This window comes from Equus quagga, chromosome 2, assembly GCF_021613505.1.
Source record: "Equus quagga isolate Etosha38 chromosome 2, UCLA_HA_Equagga_1.0, whole genome shotgun sequence".
In the NCBI taxonomy this organism is placed as follows: domain Eukaryota; kingdom Metazoa; phylum Chordata; class Mammalia; order Perissodactyla; family Equidae; genus Equus; species Equus quagga.
In genome coordinates this window covers 59,657,479-59,680,633 of record NC_060268.1, presented here as the reverse complement: position 1 = coordinate 59,680,633, position 23,155 = coordinate 59,657,479, and the positions used below count along the sequence as shown (strand labels likewise).

Here is a 23,155-nt window from a genome sequence, read left to right as displayed (position 1 = left end):
TTGCTTCATTCTGGCCTAGATTTTTCCACCTGTTAGCCCTAAGACTTTGGGGAGGTCTCTGAACCACTCTGAGCCTACTGCCACCTCTGTACAGTGGGGAAATAATGACTCCTGCCTCACAGGCTTGTTGGACGACCAGGGGACCAGTTTCATGAAAGTGCTTTGAAGATCATAAAGCTCCATTGTTGTCTTTCCTTGTTGACAACTCTGGCTTTGCAGGAACTGGTTATCACAGACTTGAATGCACATCAGTCTCACTGAGAGTGTGGACGAAAAGTGGGGTCTCCTGGATCCTATTCCCAGAGACTCTGATTCCACAGGTCTGGGGTAGAGCCTAGGAATATGCTTTCTTTCTTTTTAGGAAGATTGGCCCTGAGCTAACATCTGTGCCCATCTTCCTCTACTTTATATGTGGGACGCCTGCCACAGCATGGCTTGACAAGCAGTGTATAGGTCCAAACCCAGGATCCGAACTGGTGAACCCTGGGCCTCCAAAGCAGAATGTGTGAACTTAACCACTGTGCCAGCAGGCCGGCCCCGGAATATGCTTTTTAAATAAGATTTCCATGTGATTCTAAGGTGACTCAGGCCCGTTGCCCCTTCTGGTCTTGGTGAGTTTACACCTTTATTTCCCAGAGAGTGAGAGAGACATCAGGTGGAATTCCACATTAGTCTCTGGTTTGCGACTGCAGTCTCAGCAGCCTCCTCTCATCCACCTGTCCCAGCTGAGGCACAGTTGCTTCCTGCCGATGTCGGTGCTGTATCCCAGCCCCCAGAATGCCTCCCCCCTATTTGCTCACCTCTGCCTCTTCCAGTGCCTCCAACTAGGTCCCTCTCCTCCAGGAAGCCTTCCCTGATGGCACTGCCCACCCTGACTTCCCTCTTCTCTGAGTCCCATTTGCACTGGTGGATCAGCTCAAACTTAAACCAAGCTCTCTAATTTTCTAATCCTGCCCAACATGAATCTGTTTGGAATGTGAAAATATTCTAAACCAAGACTGCACTGAGCTGGCGTTTCAGGCCAATTGGGCTCTCAGCTTAAGTTATAGCTTTGATGAGAGGACAAGGAGTGACCCTAACAGCTAAAATGAGGTCTGGGGACCCCTGGGCTTCCCTGGGCCCGAGGGAGGAGGCCTCGCAGTGATGCCCCGTGACACGAGGTGCCTCCTTCTTCTTGACTTTTCCAACTGAGCTGCATCCAATTACACACGGATGGGTCTAGTCTGCATCATTCCAAAAGCCCACCCCAGTCCCCAAAGACTGCTTAGGGAGAATCTCCCAGCTGGATAAATGCTCCTGGCAGGCTCCTCATTAATTACGTCCCTTCACCGCAAAGCCCAGTGGAAAGACCACCGACCCCAGCTAGTAAAGCCCAGCTCCACAGGGTTAATCTGGCCGTTCATTAGCATGTTGGCAAATGAGCGTGTTAAACCACCTAGCCATGAAACCAGGGGCACACACTTCGCCCGGAGACTTGGAGTTAGTTCAAGATCTCATTGCCAGACTCGCTCAGCTCAGGGCACCCCTGCAGAGCCGGATCTGTCCCCACCACCTCCTCCCCACCCCTCTGTTGGGCTGATGCCTTTTCTCTGAGCACCACCTGTCCCCATCAGTGCTGGGAGGGGCACCTGAACCCCTGAGTGCTTAGCAAAGGCAGGGCGTCCGTTCTGTGTGTGAGTCTTGCTCCCTCATCCCTGCTGTGGTCAGGGAGGAACAATCCCTCAGTGCCTAGCACAGGAGGTGAACCGTTGCCAGTCGTACAATAATGGTGGCCAGCGTGAATTAGACACTTACCGTGTACCTGTTAACATTTTACATGTATTATCTTGTGTTAAGCATCTTACATGTGTTATCTTGCTTTATCTTCCTACAAGCCTGAGAGATAGATACTGCTCTTGCCCTCCTTAATCCTCCCCAGAGCTACATGGAGTCCCTGGTAATATTTCATAGATTTACAGGTGAGGAAACGGAGGCTTATGTGAGTTAAATAACATGTCTAAGGACATGCTGCTAGCAAGTGACAGGTTCGAACTCGATCCAGAGCCCGTGGACTGTTATCCATTCATTCTCCTGCCTCCAAGTGAGGCGCTCAGGCAGCGTGTTGGAGCACAGGGTCATGGAATTTCCAAGTTGGAAAGGGCCTTTGGGAAACCAGGGTGGGTGTCGAGCTGCCTCAGTTTCTCTAAGCCTGGAGATAAAACAGGGGTTTGGGCCATGTCTGAGGCACCTCTCTGATGTGCTGACTGGTGGAAGCTCTCCAAGGGCCCTACTTACATCCTCAGTGCTTCAGAGAAGCAGAATTTCCCGCCACCCTCAGTCCCTGCACACTGCTGACTGCTCCTGGCCTCCTCTTTCTCACTTCTAGACCTTGAACCTTTTGGGCATCAGAGAGCCTGCTGTGGACCCACTCGAGGAGGTGGCCTGCCCAGCCCCCTTGCAAGTAAACCAACGGTTTCCTCAGGCAAAGCAGACAGGCTTTTATAGCCTGGACCTGGCCATCTGGCCCAGGTCAGGGAGCCTTCTGGGGGAAAACACTGAATAACACCAACCTACATAAAGATTAATTCCTGACATCTCAGCTGAGGTCCTCTCCCAGCCTGCACAGGAAGGATGAATCCTCACTTTGTGTCACGGGTTGACTGCCTTTTCATGAAACCCCTGCCAGGGACGGGCAGGTGGAAGGGCTTATTTTGGTGAAGCTGAGACCTGCTTCCCTGTGGCTTCCGCCCACTGGTCCAGGTTTACAGCTAACAGGCAGGATGGCAAGATGCCACCTCGATCAGGAGGTCTGGGGGCAGGTCCTCGATGCACCCCCAGCTATACTAGAGACATAGTAGAGCCGAAGGTAACTGGTGACCTTGGGGACGTCACTTATCCTCTCTGATGCTCAGTCTCCTCGTCTGTAAAGTGAGGATAACAATGCCAACTACCTTAAAGATCGTGGGAGGATTAAAAGGGATTAAAACACTTAACATGGGCACTCATATTAGCAGTTATTGCTACCAGCTGTGTGACGTGGGCAAGCCGCCTCTCTCAGAGCCTGTTTCTTCATCTATAAATAATGGAACCACTTACTTCATAGCGTTGCTGCAAAGACCAGCTTCCATGCATGTGCTTTAAAAACCATAAAGATCTGAACAAACATAGAGTATTTTAAAACTTGCTGGCTCTGCCTTCCAGAGCTTCATAGAATAAACCTAAACCCTCTTTTATTCATTCTCTATTAAATGAACAAATGAACTAGAATTTCAGAAAATGAGCTGGGCCAAAGGGCAGTAGGGGGTGTGTGTCCTGGATCCAGCTGGGGGGTCAGGAGGTTTGAATGCCGAGGGCATCCATGGGTGGAAGGGTCGTGGGTCAGGAAGAGGTTGGAGCCCCTGGACACTTGGCTGTGGGCCTGGCTCCCCTGGGGAGGGAGACCCCATCCTGATATCAGCTCAGCCTCCCAAGTGCTGACCACAGCTTCTGTTTCCTGTCTGGTTCTCAGCTATGCCGTGACCGTCCAGGAATCGTACGCACACCCCTTTGACCAGATCTACTACACGCGATGCACAGACATCCTTAACTGGTTCAAGTGCACCCGGCACCGGTGAGTATCTCTCGCAGACGATGGGGCAGGGAGAAAGTGCCGGGCCCTCAGGGCTTGCCTTGTGCACGTGGGTAAAAGGCCCCTGTAGTAGAGGTGGTTGGTGTACCAGCTATAGCCCCTCGGTACTCACTCTTCACGCAACACCTGAGATGCTCTCCCGAGAGCTTCTTTCTGGTCCGAGGAGCTTATGGGCAGGGCCGGCCAGAAGTGCCAGAGAATTAATGCCCTTGGGGGCATCCCTCAACCAATGACTGATGGGGAGTTGGTGGATAAATACCCCAGCTTCCTCCCCCTCAGGGTAGAGGGGACCACTCTGAGCAAGTTCTACACTGTATCCCAGTGGTCCCCAGGGGGATGGAACCCCAGTAAACTCATACCAGTAACCTGCTCAGTAGCACACCCTGCATTGGCTGCCTTTACTTCCCTGTCTCATTCTTCTACTCGCCCCCCCCCCCCCCGAGTGCTTCCTAGGATCACCTCCCAAATAAACTGCTTGGCCTTGAATCCTTGCCTCAGGGTCTGCTTCTGGGGGCAAAACCCAACCTAAGACAGCTGCCCTCCGAGCAGATGTAGCCCATGCCAGGGCATCTGGCTTGGAGGACAGAGTTCAGGCTGGGATTCAGCAGCCTTCAGGCACCTTGGCCAGGCTGCCCACGGAAAGTGCTCAACCTGAACGACTGTGTATGGGTATCCTGCTCCCTTGTCTGCAGCCCTCCTGCAAATCATTCCATGCTCTCATGCCACTCGGGGAGAGAGAAGAGGAAGGAAGAGAGAACATGTTTTGTTGGATGACCCTGAGCAAGTCACTTTATTTTGGGATTCCCAGTGTATTCATCAAACATGTAGTGATCTTTGCCCTACTTACCCGCAGGGTCCAGTGAGGTCAGGAATGTGAAAATACTTTGAAAATTGTAGGGGGAAATGGAAAAAAGTGAGCTATTAGATAGAGGAAATGTGACTTTGTTATTTGAGGGGTGAAAGACCGTGGCTGAGGGTAAGTGAGGGAATGAGGGAGAGGCTGCTGGTAGGCCTGTTTCCTAGTTGCTGAGTGTCTGTGTTGGTTCCAGTTTCTTTTGCTTCCTCCTTGTGGGCCTAGTCCCTCTTTGGAGTTTGTGCAGGAATCATGGTGGGTAGCAATGTGGATGGGGAAACTCTCTTAAGCTGAAAAGCCAAAGTCCTGGTTTTCTTTGAGGTTTTGCGAGTAATGTGCTGTGAGACACCGAGCATAGCTATAATAGCTGCTTTGAAATCCTTGACTGCTAATTCTAACATCTGAGTCATCTCAGGGTTGGTCTTCATTGATCGCCTTTTCCCTTATACAGGTAATATTTCTAGTTTCTTTTTTAATAAGTCTAGTAATTTCGGATTGCATTCTGGGCATTGAGAATAACAGCAACTGTGGAGACTGAATTATGTTATGTTCCTACAGAGAGTATTGATCTGTTGTTTGTTTGTTTTAGCAGCCAGTTAACTTCGTTAAACTCAAATTCCAAACTCTGAAAGTTCAGGATTTTTAGCCTTAGCTGACAGCTTGGAACCTGCCCTCCACACACATAATTCAGGTGAGAGAAGTTCGGGCAGAGATTTTACAAAGAATATGGGGCTTCCTCTTCATGCCTCTCTCCTTTCTGGGGTTTCCCTTTTCGCTTTCTAGTTGCTGGGTCCACCCTGGACTTGTCCTGTGGTTCTTCGGACACGTAAGGATATGTGTCTTCTGTCTGAATTTTAGCTGCCTGGAGGATTGTTGCCTGGGGTCTGCCCTTGGGCTCACCTTGCCCAGTGTCATTCCTTTCTTCCCAGTGTCTACTTCCCTCCAGCATCCGCCTTTGTCCTCTCTCTAGTGCCTTCAGGTAGTTGTTTTTTACATTTGTCCCAGATTGTATAGTTATTTGCAGGAGGGTTGATAAATAGGAGCTACTCAGCCATTATTGCATTCCCTTCCTCTAGCCCTTGACTGTGAAATGAGGAGGTGGGAACAAATGCCCTCTTCTGACTCCCCCAATTGTGCCAAGTTAGCTGCCTGTGGCCCTGGTCAGAGGTGGAGGCAGAAATAGGAGCCCTGCTCCCCATGAGCCCTGTCAGGCCCCGTGCCAGAGCCGAGTTTGCTCTGAGGTGTGGCTGTGTTGGGTACTTGGAGGCTGGGGCTGCCGTCCATCACCACTGGGGAAGGATGAGTGAGTGGCTGCTTATTAAAATAGGCTGCATTCCTGAAACGTGAATTATTTTGCTGAATGATTGAGTCGCCCTGCAGCTTTCCTGGTGACCCAGGGTGTGCATGCTGACAGCCACACCATCAGTCTGCTTTGGAGTGGAATGGCTTGTTTGAACATGGCATCCTTCTCCTGACAGCCACCTGGCCCCTGGCCCCTTCCCTCTCCTGCTTCCACCCCAGTACGAGGAGCAAGCAAGGATGGGAAAGCTGGAAGTGAGGGGGGACACCTCTCCCCTCAGAGGCTTTTATGATGCTGAGACCACCCCTCCACTGGAAGGCTTGGAGATAACCCTGTTTAGTGAGAGGAATGGACTGGATGACCTCTGAGTCAACCCTGAGTCATTCTTCATCTGAGAAGCTTACACACCCCCTGAAATTGCCAGGGGCTGCCTTCCTGGCCGGGGAAGCGGCTTCACTTTGAGGCTGGCTTACCTTCCGTTATGGGCTTTTGACAAAGTGGAATGACCTTAGTTTATGACATGCCCAAATATCACAAATTTCCCCAGAGCCCTGCACTGTCATTTGTCTTTAAGGACAGGGAGGACTGGCCCGGCCTGTGCTGCAGGACGCCCTTCCCAAGTTGGCCTGACCGTCCATGGAAGGCAGGCTGCAGGCATCGCCAGGGACCGGCCCCTGCTGCTCTGCCCCCCGGGGAGGGGTCCACAGGGCAGGCTCCCCTGGGGGGGCTGCTGGGGAGGTGAAAGAGCTCTGGCCTCAGGGGTTGAGTCCTAGTTAAACCTTGACCTTGGGAAGTCCCTTCCTCTCTCTGGTCTTTAATGGCTGCTTCAGATCTCCTCCATTTGACCCTATGTGTGAGGAAGGGGCTTTGCCTTCCAAGACCCCATTTCGACTCCCTCTTAAGGACTCAGTCCTCACACCATCCCTTTCCTTTCTCTTACCCCTTCACTATGGCCATCCTGTGAGCCCAGCAAGCCACTGGCTGGGAACTGGCAGGGCAGTAGGTTAAGCCTGGTGGCTTTGAAATTAGAGTGACTTGGGTTTGAATCCTGGCTCTGAAACTTACTAGCTGTGTGACCTCAAGCAAGTCAATAACTTCTCTGAATCTCAGTTTTCTCATCCATAAAACAAAGGGGGATGGGTACATAAAATAATAATAAAAACTCTAAAATATAAAATGAAATAAAAGGGGCATAATAATGCTACCTGCCTCAGGTGGAGAATGGAATGAGATTATCCTATAAATCTCCCTGGCACAGGGTGAAGTCTCCGCACCCATGTCAGCATAAGAACTGGAACCCAGGTCTCCGACTCCCCGTCCAGAGCTTCTTCTGCTCTCTGACCTTAGTTTCTTCCTCTGCAGAGCCAGAGATCGGTTCTGAGCCTCCCCAGGGATGGCATGCAAAGCCCTTCCCCAGGTGGTGTGATTGTGGTGTGAGAGAGATTAATCCACTCTCTGGGACTGAGTCAGACTCAGCGAGGCCTTTGCTGACTCTGCCTCTCCAAGTGGGTGGACCAGTTCCCAGGGGCCGTCAGCAGTCTGCTTGTTGAGGGGGTGGGGATGGGAACTCTCGGGGCCCGATTCTTGTCCAGGTCCCCCCGTGGGCAACTCCAGCCCAGGGTCTGGGGGTTTAAAGGAGAAGCCCCTCCATTACCCTCCACAACGTCACCCGGGAATCTATCTTCTGTTACCCTTCTAAATATCACTCTGAAGAGACTGGGGAAAAGCCAGCAGGTGTAGCACGAATGCCACCATATCAGTAACACATTCTGCATCACAACAGGCCAGATCCCGCCATTGATTTTTCTCTATTGTGTTCCTTCACATTCGAAGCCGCCATGCATTTTAAAGTAATTATTGAATGGCATCCTCGATATAGCTTAACACAAATATTCTAACGGGAGTGATTGATTTTCAATACTTTCAAGTGGCTTTCTCCCTTGTGCCTTAGGATCAGTTATAAGACAGCGTATCGGCGCGGCCTGCGGACCATGTACCGGCGGAGGTCCCAGTGCTGCCCCGGCTACTACGAGAACGGAGACTTCTGCATACGTATGTAGGGGCTGCTGCTATTCTGGCCTGGTGGGGAGGGGAGGGGAGGGGAGGGGATGTAAAGAGGGGTAGGGCTGTCATCTAGGCCCTGGGCAGCAGGCCTCGGCTAGCCTAGGGCTCCAAAAGTCCCTGCCCGCTGCCAGCTCTGAGGGGATAAAGAGTCTGGTGCAAACACATTAGCACAAATTTGTCCATCAGATCAACCTCCTAAGAGGGGGATGGAAGCAGGTCAGTTCTAGCCTTTGACGGCGTCAGGAGAGAAGGGGGTGCTCTGAGGAGCAATGGGGAAGAAGTGTTGAGAGTCTGGCACAGAGCTGAGGTGCTCAAGGAGGCTTTGTTGGATGGAAGGAGAGATGAATGGATAAATGATGGAGAAATGGGTGGATGGATGGAAGAGAGGAAGGAAGGAAGGCTGGGTCATTGGAGGACAAGATCATAGTACCTAGGAGGATGGCAAGAGCAAGACAGATCACAAGGGACCAGTTCCAGGAAGTAGGAGGATTTCCAAAAGGGGTTGGGAGACACTGAAGAAAAGGTGAATGCGTGAAGGATACATGTTACCTCTTTCCCTGTTTGTCTGCCATGGCTCAGAAAACTGAAGCCTTAGTGTCCCCAGAGAGACAAGGGCTAAGTTGCTGGCAGCTGCCGGCCCTCTGGGTGGGAGGCAGTGTAGTGCAGTGGGAGACACCCAGGAACCTGCAGATCTGGGTTCTGCTCCCAGCTTCCCAGGCATGTGGCTTTGGGCAAGTCACTTAACTTCTCTGGGAGAATGAGCATAGACCTGTTAGAGTCTGATGGACTCTTTCCCCACTCACCTCTGACCAGTGGGATGGGGTCAGCATGGGACTTTCCAGAGGGCATGAGAGGGTTCCCTCAACTGCAGGAGAGGGTCAGAGAAGCTGGGAGCCCCTGTGTAATGACTGAGAGGAGAAGCCACCCCCAAGGACTGCCTCTTCATTCGGAGAGTGATTTTCCTTGTTAGTATTCTCCTTGCCGTTCAGGTGGGTAGAGCGAGCTAGCACCAGAGAGAGAATTTGGGCAGAGTGGGCGTGTTGATGTTGGGAATGAAATGACAATTTTCCCTACTGATGTTACATCTCCCCTAATGCTGGAGAAACTCGATTCTAATTGCATTACAGGAGGGAATGAAAAATGCTCCTGCAAATGGGTTCAATAGTGATGGGTTTGCAGGAAAAATACAAAGATATTTACCCATGGCAAACCCCAAAAGGCTGTTTCTCAGGAGCAGGGCGGAGGGCAAGGCCTTGGCCAGTGCCTCACCTGGAATGGGGTTACCATGGGGACCTGAGTATAGAAGCGAGGTCAGGACCAAGGCTTAACTTCTGCTGCTCTGTCTTCTTGGAGGGGAGCGAGAGTAAGGCCAGGGGTGGGACACGGGACTCATAAAGCTTGAGCAGGATGGATGTGAGTGGCCCTTCGGAGCTCAGGGCACAGTGATGGACTCAGGGAAATTATAAAGGGAGTTCGGACGTCAGCCTGGGGCTCCAGGAGTGGATGAGCACGTTTGCTTTCTAATTTCCATTAGTGGGTGTTGGTAAAGCTCTTGGAAAATGAAGAGCAGGGCAGAAGCGCTGAGTGTCCTGATTGTGCGGGCTCCGTGTTGCTGACTGGAAAGGGCAGCTTATCACCTCCCACCTACTCCTTATGTAACAGCCAGGTACTGCCTGCTGAGCTGGTGGCCACGGCCCAGGCCATCTCCAGGAAGCCAAGCTAGAAAAGCCACTTTCAGGACTGAAGCCTTTTTCTAGGAGGGGACAGAAGGGTTTCAGCAGCGGGATGGGGCATTGTGGCATGCTGGGTGTGGTAGTGATGACACAGAGGGGCAAGAGTCATACAGGCCTGGGTTTGAATCTCAGCTCTGCCACCCCACCTTCCTCCTCTTTATCATCATCATCATCATCTTCAGCGTACACACCCCACACCAGGCACTGTTCTGATCACTTTACATACATCCATGCAACAACTCCTCACAACAGACCTATGAGGTAGGTACCCTTATTTCTCCCATTTTACAGATGGGAAAACTGAGTCACTGAGCGACTGAGGAACTTGACCGAGATCACACAGCTAGAAAGTGGTAGAGCTGGGATTTGAACCCAGACTACCTGGCTCAGAGTCTGCTCTGAACCACTTGGACCAGCTGCTTCTCTTCAGGAGCCTAGACAAGACGTCACCTCGCCAAACCTCGGTTTCCACTCATGTAAAATGGGGAGTGTAATATCTACACCACCAGGCACAGGGCAGAGACTTCATAAATGCCAGGTCCCTACTCCATGGCTTTGGGTCTTGACATTTTTTCAGTCTTGGCTTTTGTTTTAATTTCTCAGAGCTCCATGGACCCATTCCCTGAGAAAATGCACACTATATATGTAAACTTATACATCCACACAGCCCTTTGCACGCAATTTCAGTGGGTTCATGGATTCCTTGAAACTTTTACAGTGTCTCTAGGATCCATGGTAAATAGTTTCTGCCATATACTCATGTTTATCCATTTGACTTATACTTGTTGCTTCCTATTATGCAAATGTGGGGGCTACATAGATGTGGATGAGAAATGGCTGCTGCCTCAAGGAGCTTGCAGCCTAGTGGAAGGAGGTGGTCTGGTACACAAATATGCGCCACGAGTGTTACAGATGCTTTGACAGGCATTCTTATAAAGTAGGCAGGAGTAAAGAGAGGAGAGGCTGTCTTTTTGGCCACGCCCACTTACCGAGTGTTAATGAGAAATAGCTACAGGCTGAAGAGCGAAGAGGGAGTCCTCGACGGATGTTTCAGCCCAGTGCTGCAGTTATTACCCGCCTACTGCGGCCCACCCACAGTGCTGCGCTGCCCTCGAGGGACCTCTAGTCTTGTTGGGAAGGCAAGACTGACACGCAGGAAAATCCTCAGATAACGGCCCAGACAGGAATGTGAGAAAGACTAGACAGGGACTGGACAGGCTCAAGCAGGAGAGAATGCCGTGACCTGCGATCCCTCGGGAGGCCTCGTGGGGGTTTGGGCTTGATGGAAGGGCATCTTTAGCGGGGGGTGGGAGAGGGAACCCCATCAGGAAAGACATGGAGGTGGGCCTGAGCGTGGTAGGGGGGTGCAGAGGCTGCCTGACCGCAGTGGGAGGATCTAGGCTGGGAGATGGGGTGCTGAGGCTGGCTGGGTGAGGCAGGTATTAATTTCCTAGGGCAGCCGTTAGAAAACACCACAGCCTGAGCGGCTTAAACAACAGGATTTTATTGTCTCTCCATTTTGGAGGCTGGAAGTCCAACATCAAGGTGTCGGCAGGGTTGGTTGGTTCCTTCTAAGGGCTGTGACAGAAGATCTGTTCCAGCCCTCCCTCCTTGCTTCTGGTGGTTCCCTGGCTTGTGGCAGCGTGACTGCGTCCTTCACATGGCATTCTCCCTGTATGTGTGTCGATCTCCAAATTTTCCCTTTTTAAAAGGACACCTGTCCTACTGGATCAGGGCCCAGCCTATTGACCCATTTTAACTTGATTACCGCTGTAAGACCCTATCTCCAGATGAGGTCTCCTTCTGTGGGACTGGGGCTGAGTTGGGACTTCAACACAGGAATTTTAGGAGGACACAATTCAACCCATAGCTGGGGCGTGTCAGCCATTACCAGTACTCTCTTGTTCCTGCTTATTGTGAGGGAGGAGAGGGAGGGGACACCAGCCAGCCCCCCACAGGCTTTGTCACTTGTCTGTGAGAGAATGGAGACCCCAGGGTTGGGGAACTTGTGAGAGGGAGAAAGTTGTGCCCAGGGAGCTGGGTGCCAGAGAAGCTGTAAGCCTGGGAGCATTCGGAAGCTGATGGCCTGCAGTCCTCCCTCCCCACCTGGGAGGCCAGAGAACCTTCAAGTTCACCAGAACCTGCGAGGAACCCACCTGATGCCGAGAGCGCTCAGGACCTGCACAAGAACTTGCTACAACACGCACTCCTTGTTCCCAGCCTCAGTCTCGGGTTCAGAAGATTTGGGGTGGGGCTGGAGAATTTGCATTTCTAACAAGTTCCCAGAAGATGCTCATGCTGCTGGAATGGGAGCCACACTTTGAAATCACTGGTCTTTGTTATCCCAGGGCCTGGTTGCTGTGCTGACCACAGCCTCCCAGTAAATTGCAAGGAGCCCAGGAGGTTGCTTAACAGGTGCATCTGCTTGGTATTCAGGGCTTCTGATGGGCAACAGAGAATAGCCAGCAAGGAGAGGGAATTTCTCTGTACAACGCCCCGTCTCCCATTTCCTGTTGGCAGAATTTCCCCCATGGGGAGGTGACTCCCCCAAACTTCCAGGTGGTGTCCTCTAGCCCTCGTAGGGACTGCTTGGAATGCCAGAGCACGCATCCTGCAGTGTGGCTTTCATCCAGATCCAGAAGTGGCGGCATTAGCCAGAAGCTCAGGTCTGTGGCTGATGGGCCCAGCTGGGCTGTGGCCTGGAGGGCGCCCAGCTTACTTGAGCATCTAGTCAGGTCGGCTTCAGAAGAGGGACTGATGTGGCCCAGTGGGGTCAGTCTGCACGGGGGTGGCCAAGGGGGAGCCAGCAGCTGAAGGTCTGGGAGACGGGCTGCACGGAAGGAACCTGAGGAGTGCGTAAGATTTGGCTCCAGTGAAACGCCTCTCACCCTTTCTGGGATTTAGGTATTTCCGTTTTATTATTGCACTTGTTTCACACAGTTGATTACTTGAGTTTAAATTTGACTTCTATGTTTACTGATTTCTTTGCTCCTCATCTCTTCTTGAGTCTCACTTCTTCCTTCTCAGTTCGGCTTCATTCTCCTTGAAGGGTCTTTTTGAGTAATTCTTTCCGGGAAGGTCTACGAGGGGTCGACTCGTATGTTTGCTTGTCTGAAAATGCCTTATTTTTCCCTCACTCTTGAAAGATGCTTTGGTTGCCTGTGAGATTCTAGGTCCTCAGTCCTGTTCTTCGGCAGTTCGAGGATGCTTTCCGTGGTGTTCTGGACTTTGTCAGTGCCGTGCTCTGCGGTGTCCCTAGGATGTCTGGATGTGGATTATTTTTATTCATACTGTTTGCTCCTTAGAGGTGTACATCTTCTTCAAGCTAAGGATTCATGTCCTTTATCAGTTCTGGAAGATTCTCAGCCATATCTCTTCAAGATCTCCTTACCTTTATTCTCTCAGTTCTCTCCAATTGGAGCTCCAAAATGCTGGACTCTCTCCTTCCCTCCTCTCTCTCCTGGGCTCTCATTTTTCATCTCTTTATCTCCCTGTGTTGTATCTTGGACATTTTCCTCAGATCCGTTTTTCAAATCCTTTAGCTCTGCTAATTAACCTGTCTGTTGAGGTCTTAATTTCAATGACTACATGTTTCAGTTCTAGGAGTTCTATTGGTTCTTTTTCAGATCTGCGTGTTTTTTTCTGTAGTGTCTTATTCTCTCATTATGAATTCTAATCCTTCTGTTATTGCTTTAATTATTTTAAACATATTTCTTTTACGGTCTCTTCCGGATGGTTCTCTAGTGCTCTTAGTTCTATTAGCCCAAGTGCCTAGAGCATCAATACTGTTTGTGGAAACTGCGCATTCTCCCTTATGGAGGGTTGTTTCCTTGTACAGGTCCTAATTTCTTTTCCTTTTTTCTGTTTTTTGTTTTTTTTGCCAAAATAGCCTTTTTTCCCCTCCCGCATGCACTGAGTTGTGCAAGAGCCATACACACTAGTTTGCATTTTCTTATTAGGCACACTAACGGTTTTTGCTGGCTCAGGACCCGTCTTTGCATTGCTGACTTGGTTTGGGACTCCATGCTGCATGTGGTGAAGGCTTATGGTTTTTTCCCCCACTTTTTAAAAAAATTGATGTGAAATTCACATAACAATATTAAACATTTTGAAGTGTACAATTCAGTGGCATTTAGTGCGTTCACAGTGTTGTACAACCATCACCTCTATCTACTTCTAAAACATTCTCCTCGCCCCTAAAGGAGACCTCGTACCCGTTAAGCAGTCATTCCCCTTTCCCCCCTCCTGGTTTTTTGTTTCTTGTGGGAGACATTTTCCCTTATCCAGAATCCCTTGTTTTTTCCCTAGGCTAGGGGGCAGCATTTTCAAGTTTACCCTACGTGGACCAGCAATTCCCAAGGCCAAGTCTGCCCCCGGGGGTGTGAAACCCCAGGCTCCCAGCCTGGGTGGGGCTAGGGCCACAGCTAGCCATGGCGCCTGTGCCCTGGGCCCCCTCAGCTTCAGCATCTGACCTTCTGCAGCTCCTGTAAACCCCCACCCTTTTTCTCACACATGGGGATTTACCTTTCCTTAGTGCTCAGCTACATATTTAAAAAATATTTCTGTTATATTTTGGGGGCATTTTTGTAGGAGAAGGGGCCTGCGTTAGCACTTTCTGCCGTGTCACTGGACCGGCCCCTGTTTTATAGTGAGTGGCGGAGTGGGGGGCTTTATAACCAGAGCCTCTGAGGTTTAATTCAGTGCTCTCTTGGACTGATTGCTGACTTCCACAGACTGGAGAAGTGAGTGTTATTATTACTGCCTCTGCACAGTAGAGGAAGTGAAGCTGGGTGAGGCCAAGTGACTTGTCTGTGTGGACCGGCGCAGCCCAGGAATTGAGATGGGGGCTACTTCCAGTCCTGTACTTTCCCCTCTTACAGTGGGTTTTCTCTCAGCAGGAGGGACCCGTGGCCAGAAGAGAGAAGTGGGGTCAGACAGAGGGTGAGTGAAGAGCACGTAGGGAGAGGAAGGGACTGGAGACAAACTGGTTTGATTTCAAAATGTGGCTAAGGTGGGTCCTGAGAGGTGCCGGGATTAAGGTGGTGGGTGGGGATGCTGTGCGTGTGAGTGTGTGAACAGAGCTGTGGGTCCTGTCTGCAACTCGGCCTCTCCACACGGCTACTAGGTAAACGAATTCCCACCTGGCCCTCTAGGAGGCTCCCCGGGAACCTTGCTGCCTGCCATCCCCAGAAACAGCGCGGATGCTGCTCCCCTGGGTCACCAACACCTGCTGAGCTTCACTGCCCAGAGCAACATCCATCCTTCCATCTGTCCATCCATCCATCAACATTTATTAGGTACCTTAGCCTTGAAGGCACTGCTGAGTCCTGGGGATACACAAATGAATGAGAAACATGTGGTATAGTGGGAAAAAATGTTTACACAGTCATGCATCGCTTAACAACAGGGATAGTTCCGAGAAATGCATCGTTAGGCAGTTTTGTCATTGTGTGAACATCACAGAGTGCACTTACACAAGCCTAGAAGGTACAGCCTACTACACACCTAGGCTACATGGTGCTAATCGTAGGAGGCCACTGTCGTATATGTGGTGTGTCATTGACCAAAATGTCGTTAATGTGGTGTATGACTGTGTGTGTGTAAGTGTATATTATATATATATGTATATATATACACATATAGACAATCTCTTGAGGTCACTGAAGGGTTTAAGCAGCCAGTGCCGTGCTCACAGTGGTGTCAGGACTGTGCTCTGGGGGCAGCAGCATGCAGGACTGTTGAAGGGGTGAAGGACAACTTAGGAGGGGTGTGCAGGGATGGGTGAGGCGTGGATGACCGTGCTCAGGCACTTGGGCCGAGGGGATACCAGAGATGGGGGGTCTGGCCGGCAGCGTTTTGCTGGGCTAGCCCTAAACCTTCCTGCTGGGCCTCACCCGCAGCGAGTGCCAGCAGGGTCCTGTGTGCTGACGCAGCCACGGAAGGATCCAGGAGCCGCTTAATTGCCAGCTGCAGCTGTAATTAAACCTCTGCCATCCGGGCTGGGCGGCCTCAGAGGGGAAGCCTTTATTAGAGTCAGAGCAGTCGGGCACTTATGCAAGTCCCCATCCTGGGTGTCCTGGGCCAGGTAAAGCCTGAGAAGTAGCTCCCCCAGCCTAGCCCCCCCTTTCTCTGTGGAAGCCTCCATCTTCTGAACTCCCTGGGCGTCTGTGGAGTACCACCTCTGGTTCTGGTCCTGGCTGGCTGTTTGCTGCTTCTCTGACCTTCTTGCTGTGCCGCAGGCCCCATGTGGCCTGGCACCAGCTAACCCTGACCCACCTCCTCCCACTCCCTCCGTCACCTGTGCTAGCCCCCTTCCCACCCCAGCACACGGGAAATCTTGGGTGCTGTTCCCTCTGCCGAATGCTTTCCCCCCGGATCTCCATGGGGCTCACTCCCTTATTTCACGTAGTCTCTTCTCGAATGTCATATTAGCAGTCTTTCCGGACCGTGCTATTGGAAACAGCAGTCCCCTCCCTGGCGTCTTTCTGTACCCCCTTATCCTGTTTTTATTGATTAGCACGATCACTGCCTGACACAGAGGTGTATAGAAGTATGCAGACATCGAGCACTGTGTGCTCGACAGGGCCGAGGGACTTGGATCTGTTCCTAGCTGGTTCCTCGACTCCTAGACCAGCACCTGGTGTCTAGAAGGTGTTCAGTAAATGATGAATGATGACTGAACAACACAGGAACTGTAAGCTCCTGAGGGCAGGGGCACCCTTTTAAAAACACGTCGTTGTGTGGTCTGCAGCGGCTCACAATGTGCCGGGCACACAGGGGCTCGGAAAATACTGAGGGATCAGCTTCCACTAATCCCTTTCAATTGCACTTCCAACTGCCACCCCTCCATATTTTTGGACTCTTCCCTCCCGTGCCCCGCCCTGCCACTTATTGCAAATGCTGTACCCAGGCTCCTCCATGCTGAGACCCACCACTTTGTGTCTCGCTTCCCCAGGGTCCCATTGCCGATCCTCTGCGCGCCACCCAGGCACCTGAATTGTCCACAGTCTCTCGGGGCCTTCGTACAGGCTGCCCCTGCTTCCTAGAACCCCTGGTCCTGCTTTCCCCAGCTTCTGTCTAGTGGCTCTTAGAGACTCAGTGCAAAGCTGCATGGTCTCTGGGAAGCCCCACCCAATGCCTCCCTCTCCCCTCCCAGTGCTCACCTCAGCCCCTTTCACCTCCGCCTGCCCTGACCATTCTCAGCTTATTTATTCTCTCCCTGGACGTGAGCTCCTTGAGAGCCGAGGCTGCGGGACCTCTCTATCCCTAGCCCCCAGCACAGAGCCCAGCAGGGACACATGTTTTGTGCAGCCTTGATGACTAGAAGAAGGACACTTGGGCTGGCTTTTCCTGGGGACCCTCAAAGGACACCCAAAGGAGTGGTCTCTGGGCACGGCTCTGAGACCCCAGAGTGGAGGGTCGCCTGCTCAGATAGGGTCCTCACCCCCTTGGGTTCCCAGAGCTGCTCCCAGAGTTCTGGTGTTTGTAGCCAGTGTCCCACTTGTGTGAAGAGTCTGGGGACCCTGCTCTGAGGCTCGGTGGGGACTGAGCCCACTGTCCCAGTACCCAGCAGGCTAACCCTCTGGGTCGGAGGTGAGCTTCCAGAACACGGGCAGACGGTGAAATTCCTCGTACAATGCCTCCTGGTTTGTTGAGCTCCTCCTTCCCTCCTGGCTCCTGGCCTTTGTAGCAGAGATGTTTCAAAAAATGGCCATTAACAGGGTTTGTGGACGATGGACATGCCAGTCCTCAGGGCTCCTCTGATGCTGCTCTTTGACTAAGAGAAGCCAAGCGGCTTCAGTGAGACTCCGAGCTGCCCTCTGCCTCCCGACGGCATCCAGTACTCTTGTCTTTGAAGAGCCTTGATCAGCTGCCCAGCAAGTTGGGGAGGGGAAGACTGGCTGGGAGCACTGAGCCCCCTTCATACCATGCTGGCCGGGCTGTGGCCGAGACTCACTGAGGCCCCAAGAGCCTGGTCCCGTCCCCTTGTTGCAGGCACACATCCCACTGTCCCCATCTCATCTATACCTGGGCGTAAGAATGAGAATTTTTTTTTTTTTTATTGAGTTAATGATAGGTTACAATCTTGTGAAATTTCAGTTGTACATTAATGTTTGTCAGTCATGTTGTAGGTGCACCACTTCACCCTTTGTGCCCGCCCCCCACCCCACCTTTCCCCTGGTATCCACTAAACTGGTCTTAGTCCATAATTTTAAATTCCAAGAATGAGAATATTTAACTACAGGTATGGTACTCCTACCAATAGGTTAGAAGGGAATGGGGTCCTGGAGGCCACTTGTGGTGCCTGTAGGTGCTGGATTATGGGAAGGTGGGGGGCTGGGAGGGGGAAGGGGTGGCAACCACCTACCCACCAGAGCAGAAGTATTTTAATATTTTCATATTCAGTGCCTTTCTGCCCAGCCTAAGTCTTGGCCTGAACTGGGGTGCCTGGTCTCATCTTCCCCTGGAGATGTGGTGTGTCTGGGCCTCTGAGGAATGGTGTCCCAGCTGGAGCGTCTGGCTGTGTGTATGCGTGTGGCCTCGTGAGTCTGCACGTTTGGACGTGGCTCCCAACCATGGGAGGGATGTCTGTGCGGCATGTACTGGACAATGAAAGGTCAAGCTCACAGACCCTAGGACCAGCCTGCTGCCTCCTCCTGTGTGGCTGTCACTCCTCTGTGCCTCAGTTTACTCAGTTGTAAAGTAGCAACAGTACCTTCCCCATGGATTGTTGTGAGGAATTAGTAAGAGAATGTATGTAAACCACACGCATGGTAAGTGCGGTGGATGTGTTAGCTTTTATTAGTGTGCGCACAGGTATATTCATGAGTGTTAGGTTTCTCTGTGTGCGAAGAGCTCCCCCTCTTACATGTCACGTGCACACACGTGTTCTGTGCATATACTGGCTGTATGTGCATGTTGCGTATCTGCCAGTGAAAAAGGCCCCAGAACCCGCTTGTGAGTTTCGAGAGTTTGTGTGTTCACGTCTCCCTCGGTTCTCCTGAGAGTCAGCTTCCCCGTCATCCTTTCCCACTTTGCTTTCTCTTTCTCTTTTTCAAGCAGCCAGTGGTGCCAAATTGTCACCAAGGGAGCCAGAATCACATCTTTGCTCTGCATGGGGTGGGAAGGGGGAGCCACATGACACCATCAATCTCGTTCTTGGGGTGGAGGCAGACCTGGAACCAAGGGCAAAAGCCAGAGAGGCCTCCTCCTGCCCCCGGCCAGTCAAAGAACTGCCCTGCTGGCCACCTTTACCCCAGGCTGAGCTGGACTGGAAGGAAAGGGAAAGTCCCAAATCTGGGACCCAGGGGAGCCCCAACTTCAAGGCAGCCCCCATCCCTTTGGTCGTCCAGGTGGAAGGACCAAAGCCTTGGCCTCTGTTTATCCACGAGTTTCCACCCCCAGACAGACTGCGGAGACCTGACAGTCAGCAGCCGTTGTGATTTAAAGGATGCTGTTTGTTTGCTCAGCTAAGCTTTTGGCAAGGTAAACGCATAAACTGCAGAAAATCTCTTTGAAACAGCTGCAGGGCTCAAACGCCCTTCAGTCCTCCATAAAGGATTCTCAAAATTATATGGACTAGATTCGTATCTCTATTACATAAAACCATTGCAGTGCCTGCTCAGGGTTTTGAGAATAAAGTTACTGGCCAGACCTCTTGTCGCTCTGCCCCGCCAGCGCACGGTAATTGAAGATTTCCCTTTAAAAGTGTGTCAGGTGGAAAGAGCTCCTAATTTACTAAGTGGAGGGGCCTTTGTTAGGGAGACTGATGCTTTGTTCTGCCTGTCCCTTTTAATCTTGTTTTTGCACAATAGACTTACATAAAGCACTATCTGAAGATTTGATGCTAGAGAGGCAGGAGGGGAGAGGCAGGCCTCGCAGAAGGAGGCCAGGCAGGGTCTCCATTCCCTCTTCTATCTGCCTTTCTCTTCCTCCTCCTCTTGCTTTTCCCTTCCCTCTTCTCGGCTCCTACCTCCCATGGGGCAGGTACAAGCCCTGGGACAAACAGTGTGGCTCCCTGGCAGTGGCTGCCCCTGTCTTTTCTCTAATCAGAGCACACCCTCCTCCTTTTTAATTGCCTCTCTGCATGGAAACCCCAGAGGCAAGATCCAAGTTTGGGGCTACATTCTCTGCTGGTTGCCGATTTTAGTCTAGCTGAGGTCTTCAGCCCCAAAGTCAAGTGCCATCTGGTGCTTGATGGGCCGGTTTTGGTTGGAGGGCCTCCACCATCCCGGGGCGCTAAGCAGCATTTGTTGTCTGAGAGTCCCCCCGACGCTGCCTTCTGACTCTGAGGAGGTCACCGAACCCTGACTGAGAGGACTTGGGTTTTTCCTCCAGCAGGGAGCCACGCCCTAGGGGCCTGAGGCCACCGTGGTGCTGTCAGATGTGAGCCCTGACCTGGCTTTCAGTGATGGAGTTCTCATTACCTGCACGGCCATCAACTTGCTGTGCAGCTGGGCACAGGATCCCACCTCTCTGGGCCTTAGCTTCCTCATCTGTAATGTCAGAGGACCTGTCAGCGCTGAACTTTGATGAAACATGAGTTCCAATTATGGGGACTGTGGGGCAGAGGTTTTTCTCATTTTGCCGTCCATGGGCAAAGTTAACATGAGACCCAAAACCAATGGAATAGTTGAGAATGGAAACATGCGGTTGCAGTTCTCAGTGAAATGAATTGCAGGGAGAGCCAGACAGAGGCGATTTGGTTGGCAAAGAATCATGAAACGGTCATGGAGATCTCTGGACATGCTGTCTGGTTGGTTTCAAGGTGGTGGACATACACGTCTCTGGGATTATCCTGACAAGTTTCATGTGGGCGAGAAGTCCATAGCTTCCCAAGGGCAGGACCTTCCTGGCCCGCGTCCCCAAAGGGGCTGGCACAGGCCTCTGCAGATCCTCCTCAAGACTTAACTCCTTGTGGGGGTGGTGCGAGGGGAAGGAGGAGCTGATGGTGACTCCAGATGAGGCAGAGAAGCTCGATGGGGCACAGCAAGGCCGTCTGGGACACACCTCCCTTAGACGACATTCACCTTCACAAAGAGCGGGACTAAGGGAGGAACTCACGTTTTTGGTGTCAGGCCTTCACATATCTTAGCTCATTTTATTTTATTCTCAAGATAACTTTCCAGGAACTCTTCCTCTCCGTACACGTGTAAAAGTGAGACTTGGAGGAGGGCAATGCTTTGCCCAAGGGCCCCCGCCAGGAAGTGGTGGAGCGGGCCTTCCAGTGCCCTGACGAGGGAGCCGGGGCTGAGACATCCACAGGAACCTTAGGTCTAACAGAATGGGGCCCACGCCTGGCTGCGGTCTCCTTGTCGTTCGTGCTCAGGCTCTGTGCAGTACATGCCCAGCTCTGGCTTGGGGTTGGGAGGCTGGGCTGCAGCCCTCCTTTGCACTTTAACGAGCTGAGTGACTCAGACATGGCATTCCCCTCTTGGAGCTTTTCTTGTCTATAAAAAAGAGCATCAGCCGTGTCCTACCAGACAATGTGATGGGGCTTCGTAATCACCAGCCCCTGCCGACACCCACCTCCCCCATCTGGCAGTAGAAACAACCATCCTCTTCTCCTTCTCCTGCGCCTCCTCTCTTCCTCCTCCTCCTGCTGCTGCTTTATCATCGTCATAGCTAACACTTATACAGCACAAACTATATGCTAGGCCTCATTTCTGTGTTAATCCATTTAGTCCTCACAACACCACTATAAAGTAGGTACTATTAACATTCTCATTTTATACATGGGGGAAATGGAGGCACAGAATGGTTACATACCTTGCCCAAGGCCACACAGCAATGAAGTGATACAGTAGGAAGTCAACCCCAGGCATCTGGTGTCAGTTTCATGCTCATAACCATTCTGTTACAGCCAGTGGCCTGTAGGCTCAGCTGCTGCAAGGCTACATTCAGCAGCTTCTAGGTCTGGTATCTCTGGAGGTTGAGGGTCATTTTTAGCTGATAGGGTGTTAACTGCAGTTGCCTGTCTGACCCCTGCAGCATGATGTCGCTCCACCCCTCAACCTGGCCATCTGTCCTGCTCAGTTCCCATTTCCTGCTGGGGTGAAGCCTGGTCTGAGGAACTCTGCTATTTGTCCTCTCTGTGCCTCACTTTCCTCATCTGTGTAATGGGGATGATAACAGTACCTTCCACGTAGGCCTGTGAGGATTAGGTGAGCGCATTCGTGTAAAATGCTTGGAACCGTGCCTGGCACACAGTAAGTGCGTAATAAGCATCGGATCTTGTTGTACAGAATGGTGGCATAAGGCAGAGAGAGCTTCCCCACGGAGCCGAGGGCAGAAGGACCCAGTTTTCAGATGTGGGAAGGAGCCCTGCGTGTGTCAGTGCAGGGTTGGGGTGGGGCACACAGGCCCCCTCCCCTGACTTCCTCAAGAAAACATTTGAAACTGTCAGAAGAGAAAATAAATATTCCTGAGCTCCTGGTGTGCATCCCAGAAATGAGGCGGATCTGTCGAGTGTGCAGGACAGCAGCTCTGTAAACGACGAGGTGCCAGTCACAGCTCTGCTGGTTCCAGGACAGTGTGCAGACCGCAGCATTTCTGCCCAGACCGTGAAGACAGACAGTCTCCATCTGCATCCTCAGGGCCCCGGGGTTCAGCCTGTGGGTGTCCCAAGGGAGAAACAATGATTTGAACCCCAGAAGGGGTCCCCTAGAAAGGGGTCAGGGGACCCAGCCTGCTGGTGACAGGAAGCGTCTCTGCCAGCCGTGCTCTTTATTTTCCACTGAGAAGGTCAGTGTGTTCCTAAATCACAAGCTAGACTTAAAGGTCTTTCTTAATAACTTTACAACTCAAATGGTGAGAAGGTGTGCATGAGATTCATCTGTCTCCATCTGAGCTGAAACAAGCCTCTGTTAAAGGGTGGGCAGTACGACCTCTGCAGGTCCCTTCCAGCCCGGAATTCCAGGGCACCTCTAAGTGGGGTGAGGGCTCGCCCTGTCCGGCACAGACGAACGGCGAGCTGATTTCTGGACGGCTTCTCTCTCTCAGTCTGTGACGGAAGACACTCCCTTGAGAAGTAGGCAAGGCAGCCATGCCTCGCCCACCTGTATTTACCTTGACGGAGCTTTAAAACACGGCTCTGACATGTGTACAAACCACACATGAGCCTCAGCTGGAGGTCTTAATTACCTGCGGAGAAGAAGAGCTGGTTCTAAGATCTGAGAAGCTGCCTGTGGAAAATGGTTCCATTCGCAGGGCAGGGTGCAGAGCAGAGGGAGCCAGATGGCCCAGTGGTGGAACAGCTGTCTCTCGAGAAGGAACAATTCGGGAGCTTCCACCATCTGGGTGAATTACGAGACTTGCAATTTTCATGCATATGTTGCGGCAACCCACCAACACAGCAGTCAAGCGGGTGGATGATGGAGAGAGATGGAACGTCCCCGTGCTCTGTGCCCTGGCCCGCTGCACAGCCATCCATTCCCAGAAACCCTGACTCAGCGGCCTCCTCCTTGCCAGGCTGCCCTGCCAGGACCTGCCTCTGAGGTCCGGTGGGACGTTGCCCTGCCTGTTCCCCTGGGATCCCTACTGCCACCACTGGGCAGATAGGCCTTTGACTTCTTCCAGAAAATATACACATCATTCCT

General features: G+C 51.9%; 1 protein-coding gene across 1 annotated transcript in view; it reads left to right on the top strand.

Annotated features, from left to right (window-relative positions):
- Positions 1 to 23,155, top strand: part of MEGF11 (multiple EGF like domains 11) — a 325,951-nt gene that overhangs the window by 115,674 nt on the left and 187,122 nt on the right. Inside the window, exons 3-4 of the mRNA XM_046654139.1 lie at positions 3,488 to 3,589; positions 7,712 to 7,812. Coding sequence (XP_046510095.1) covers positions 3,488 to 3,589; positions 7,712 to 7,812 — 203 coding nt within the window. The remainder of the gene's footprint in view (positions 1 to 3,487; positions 3,590 to 7,711; positions 7,813 to 23,155) is intronic.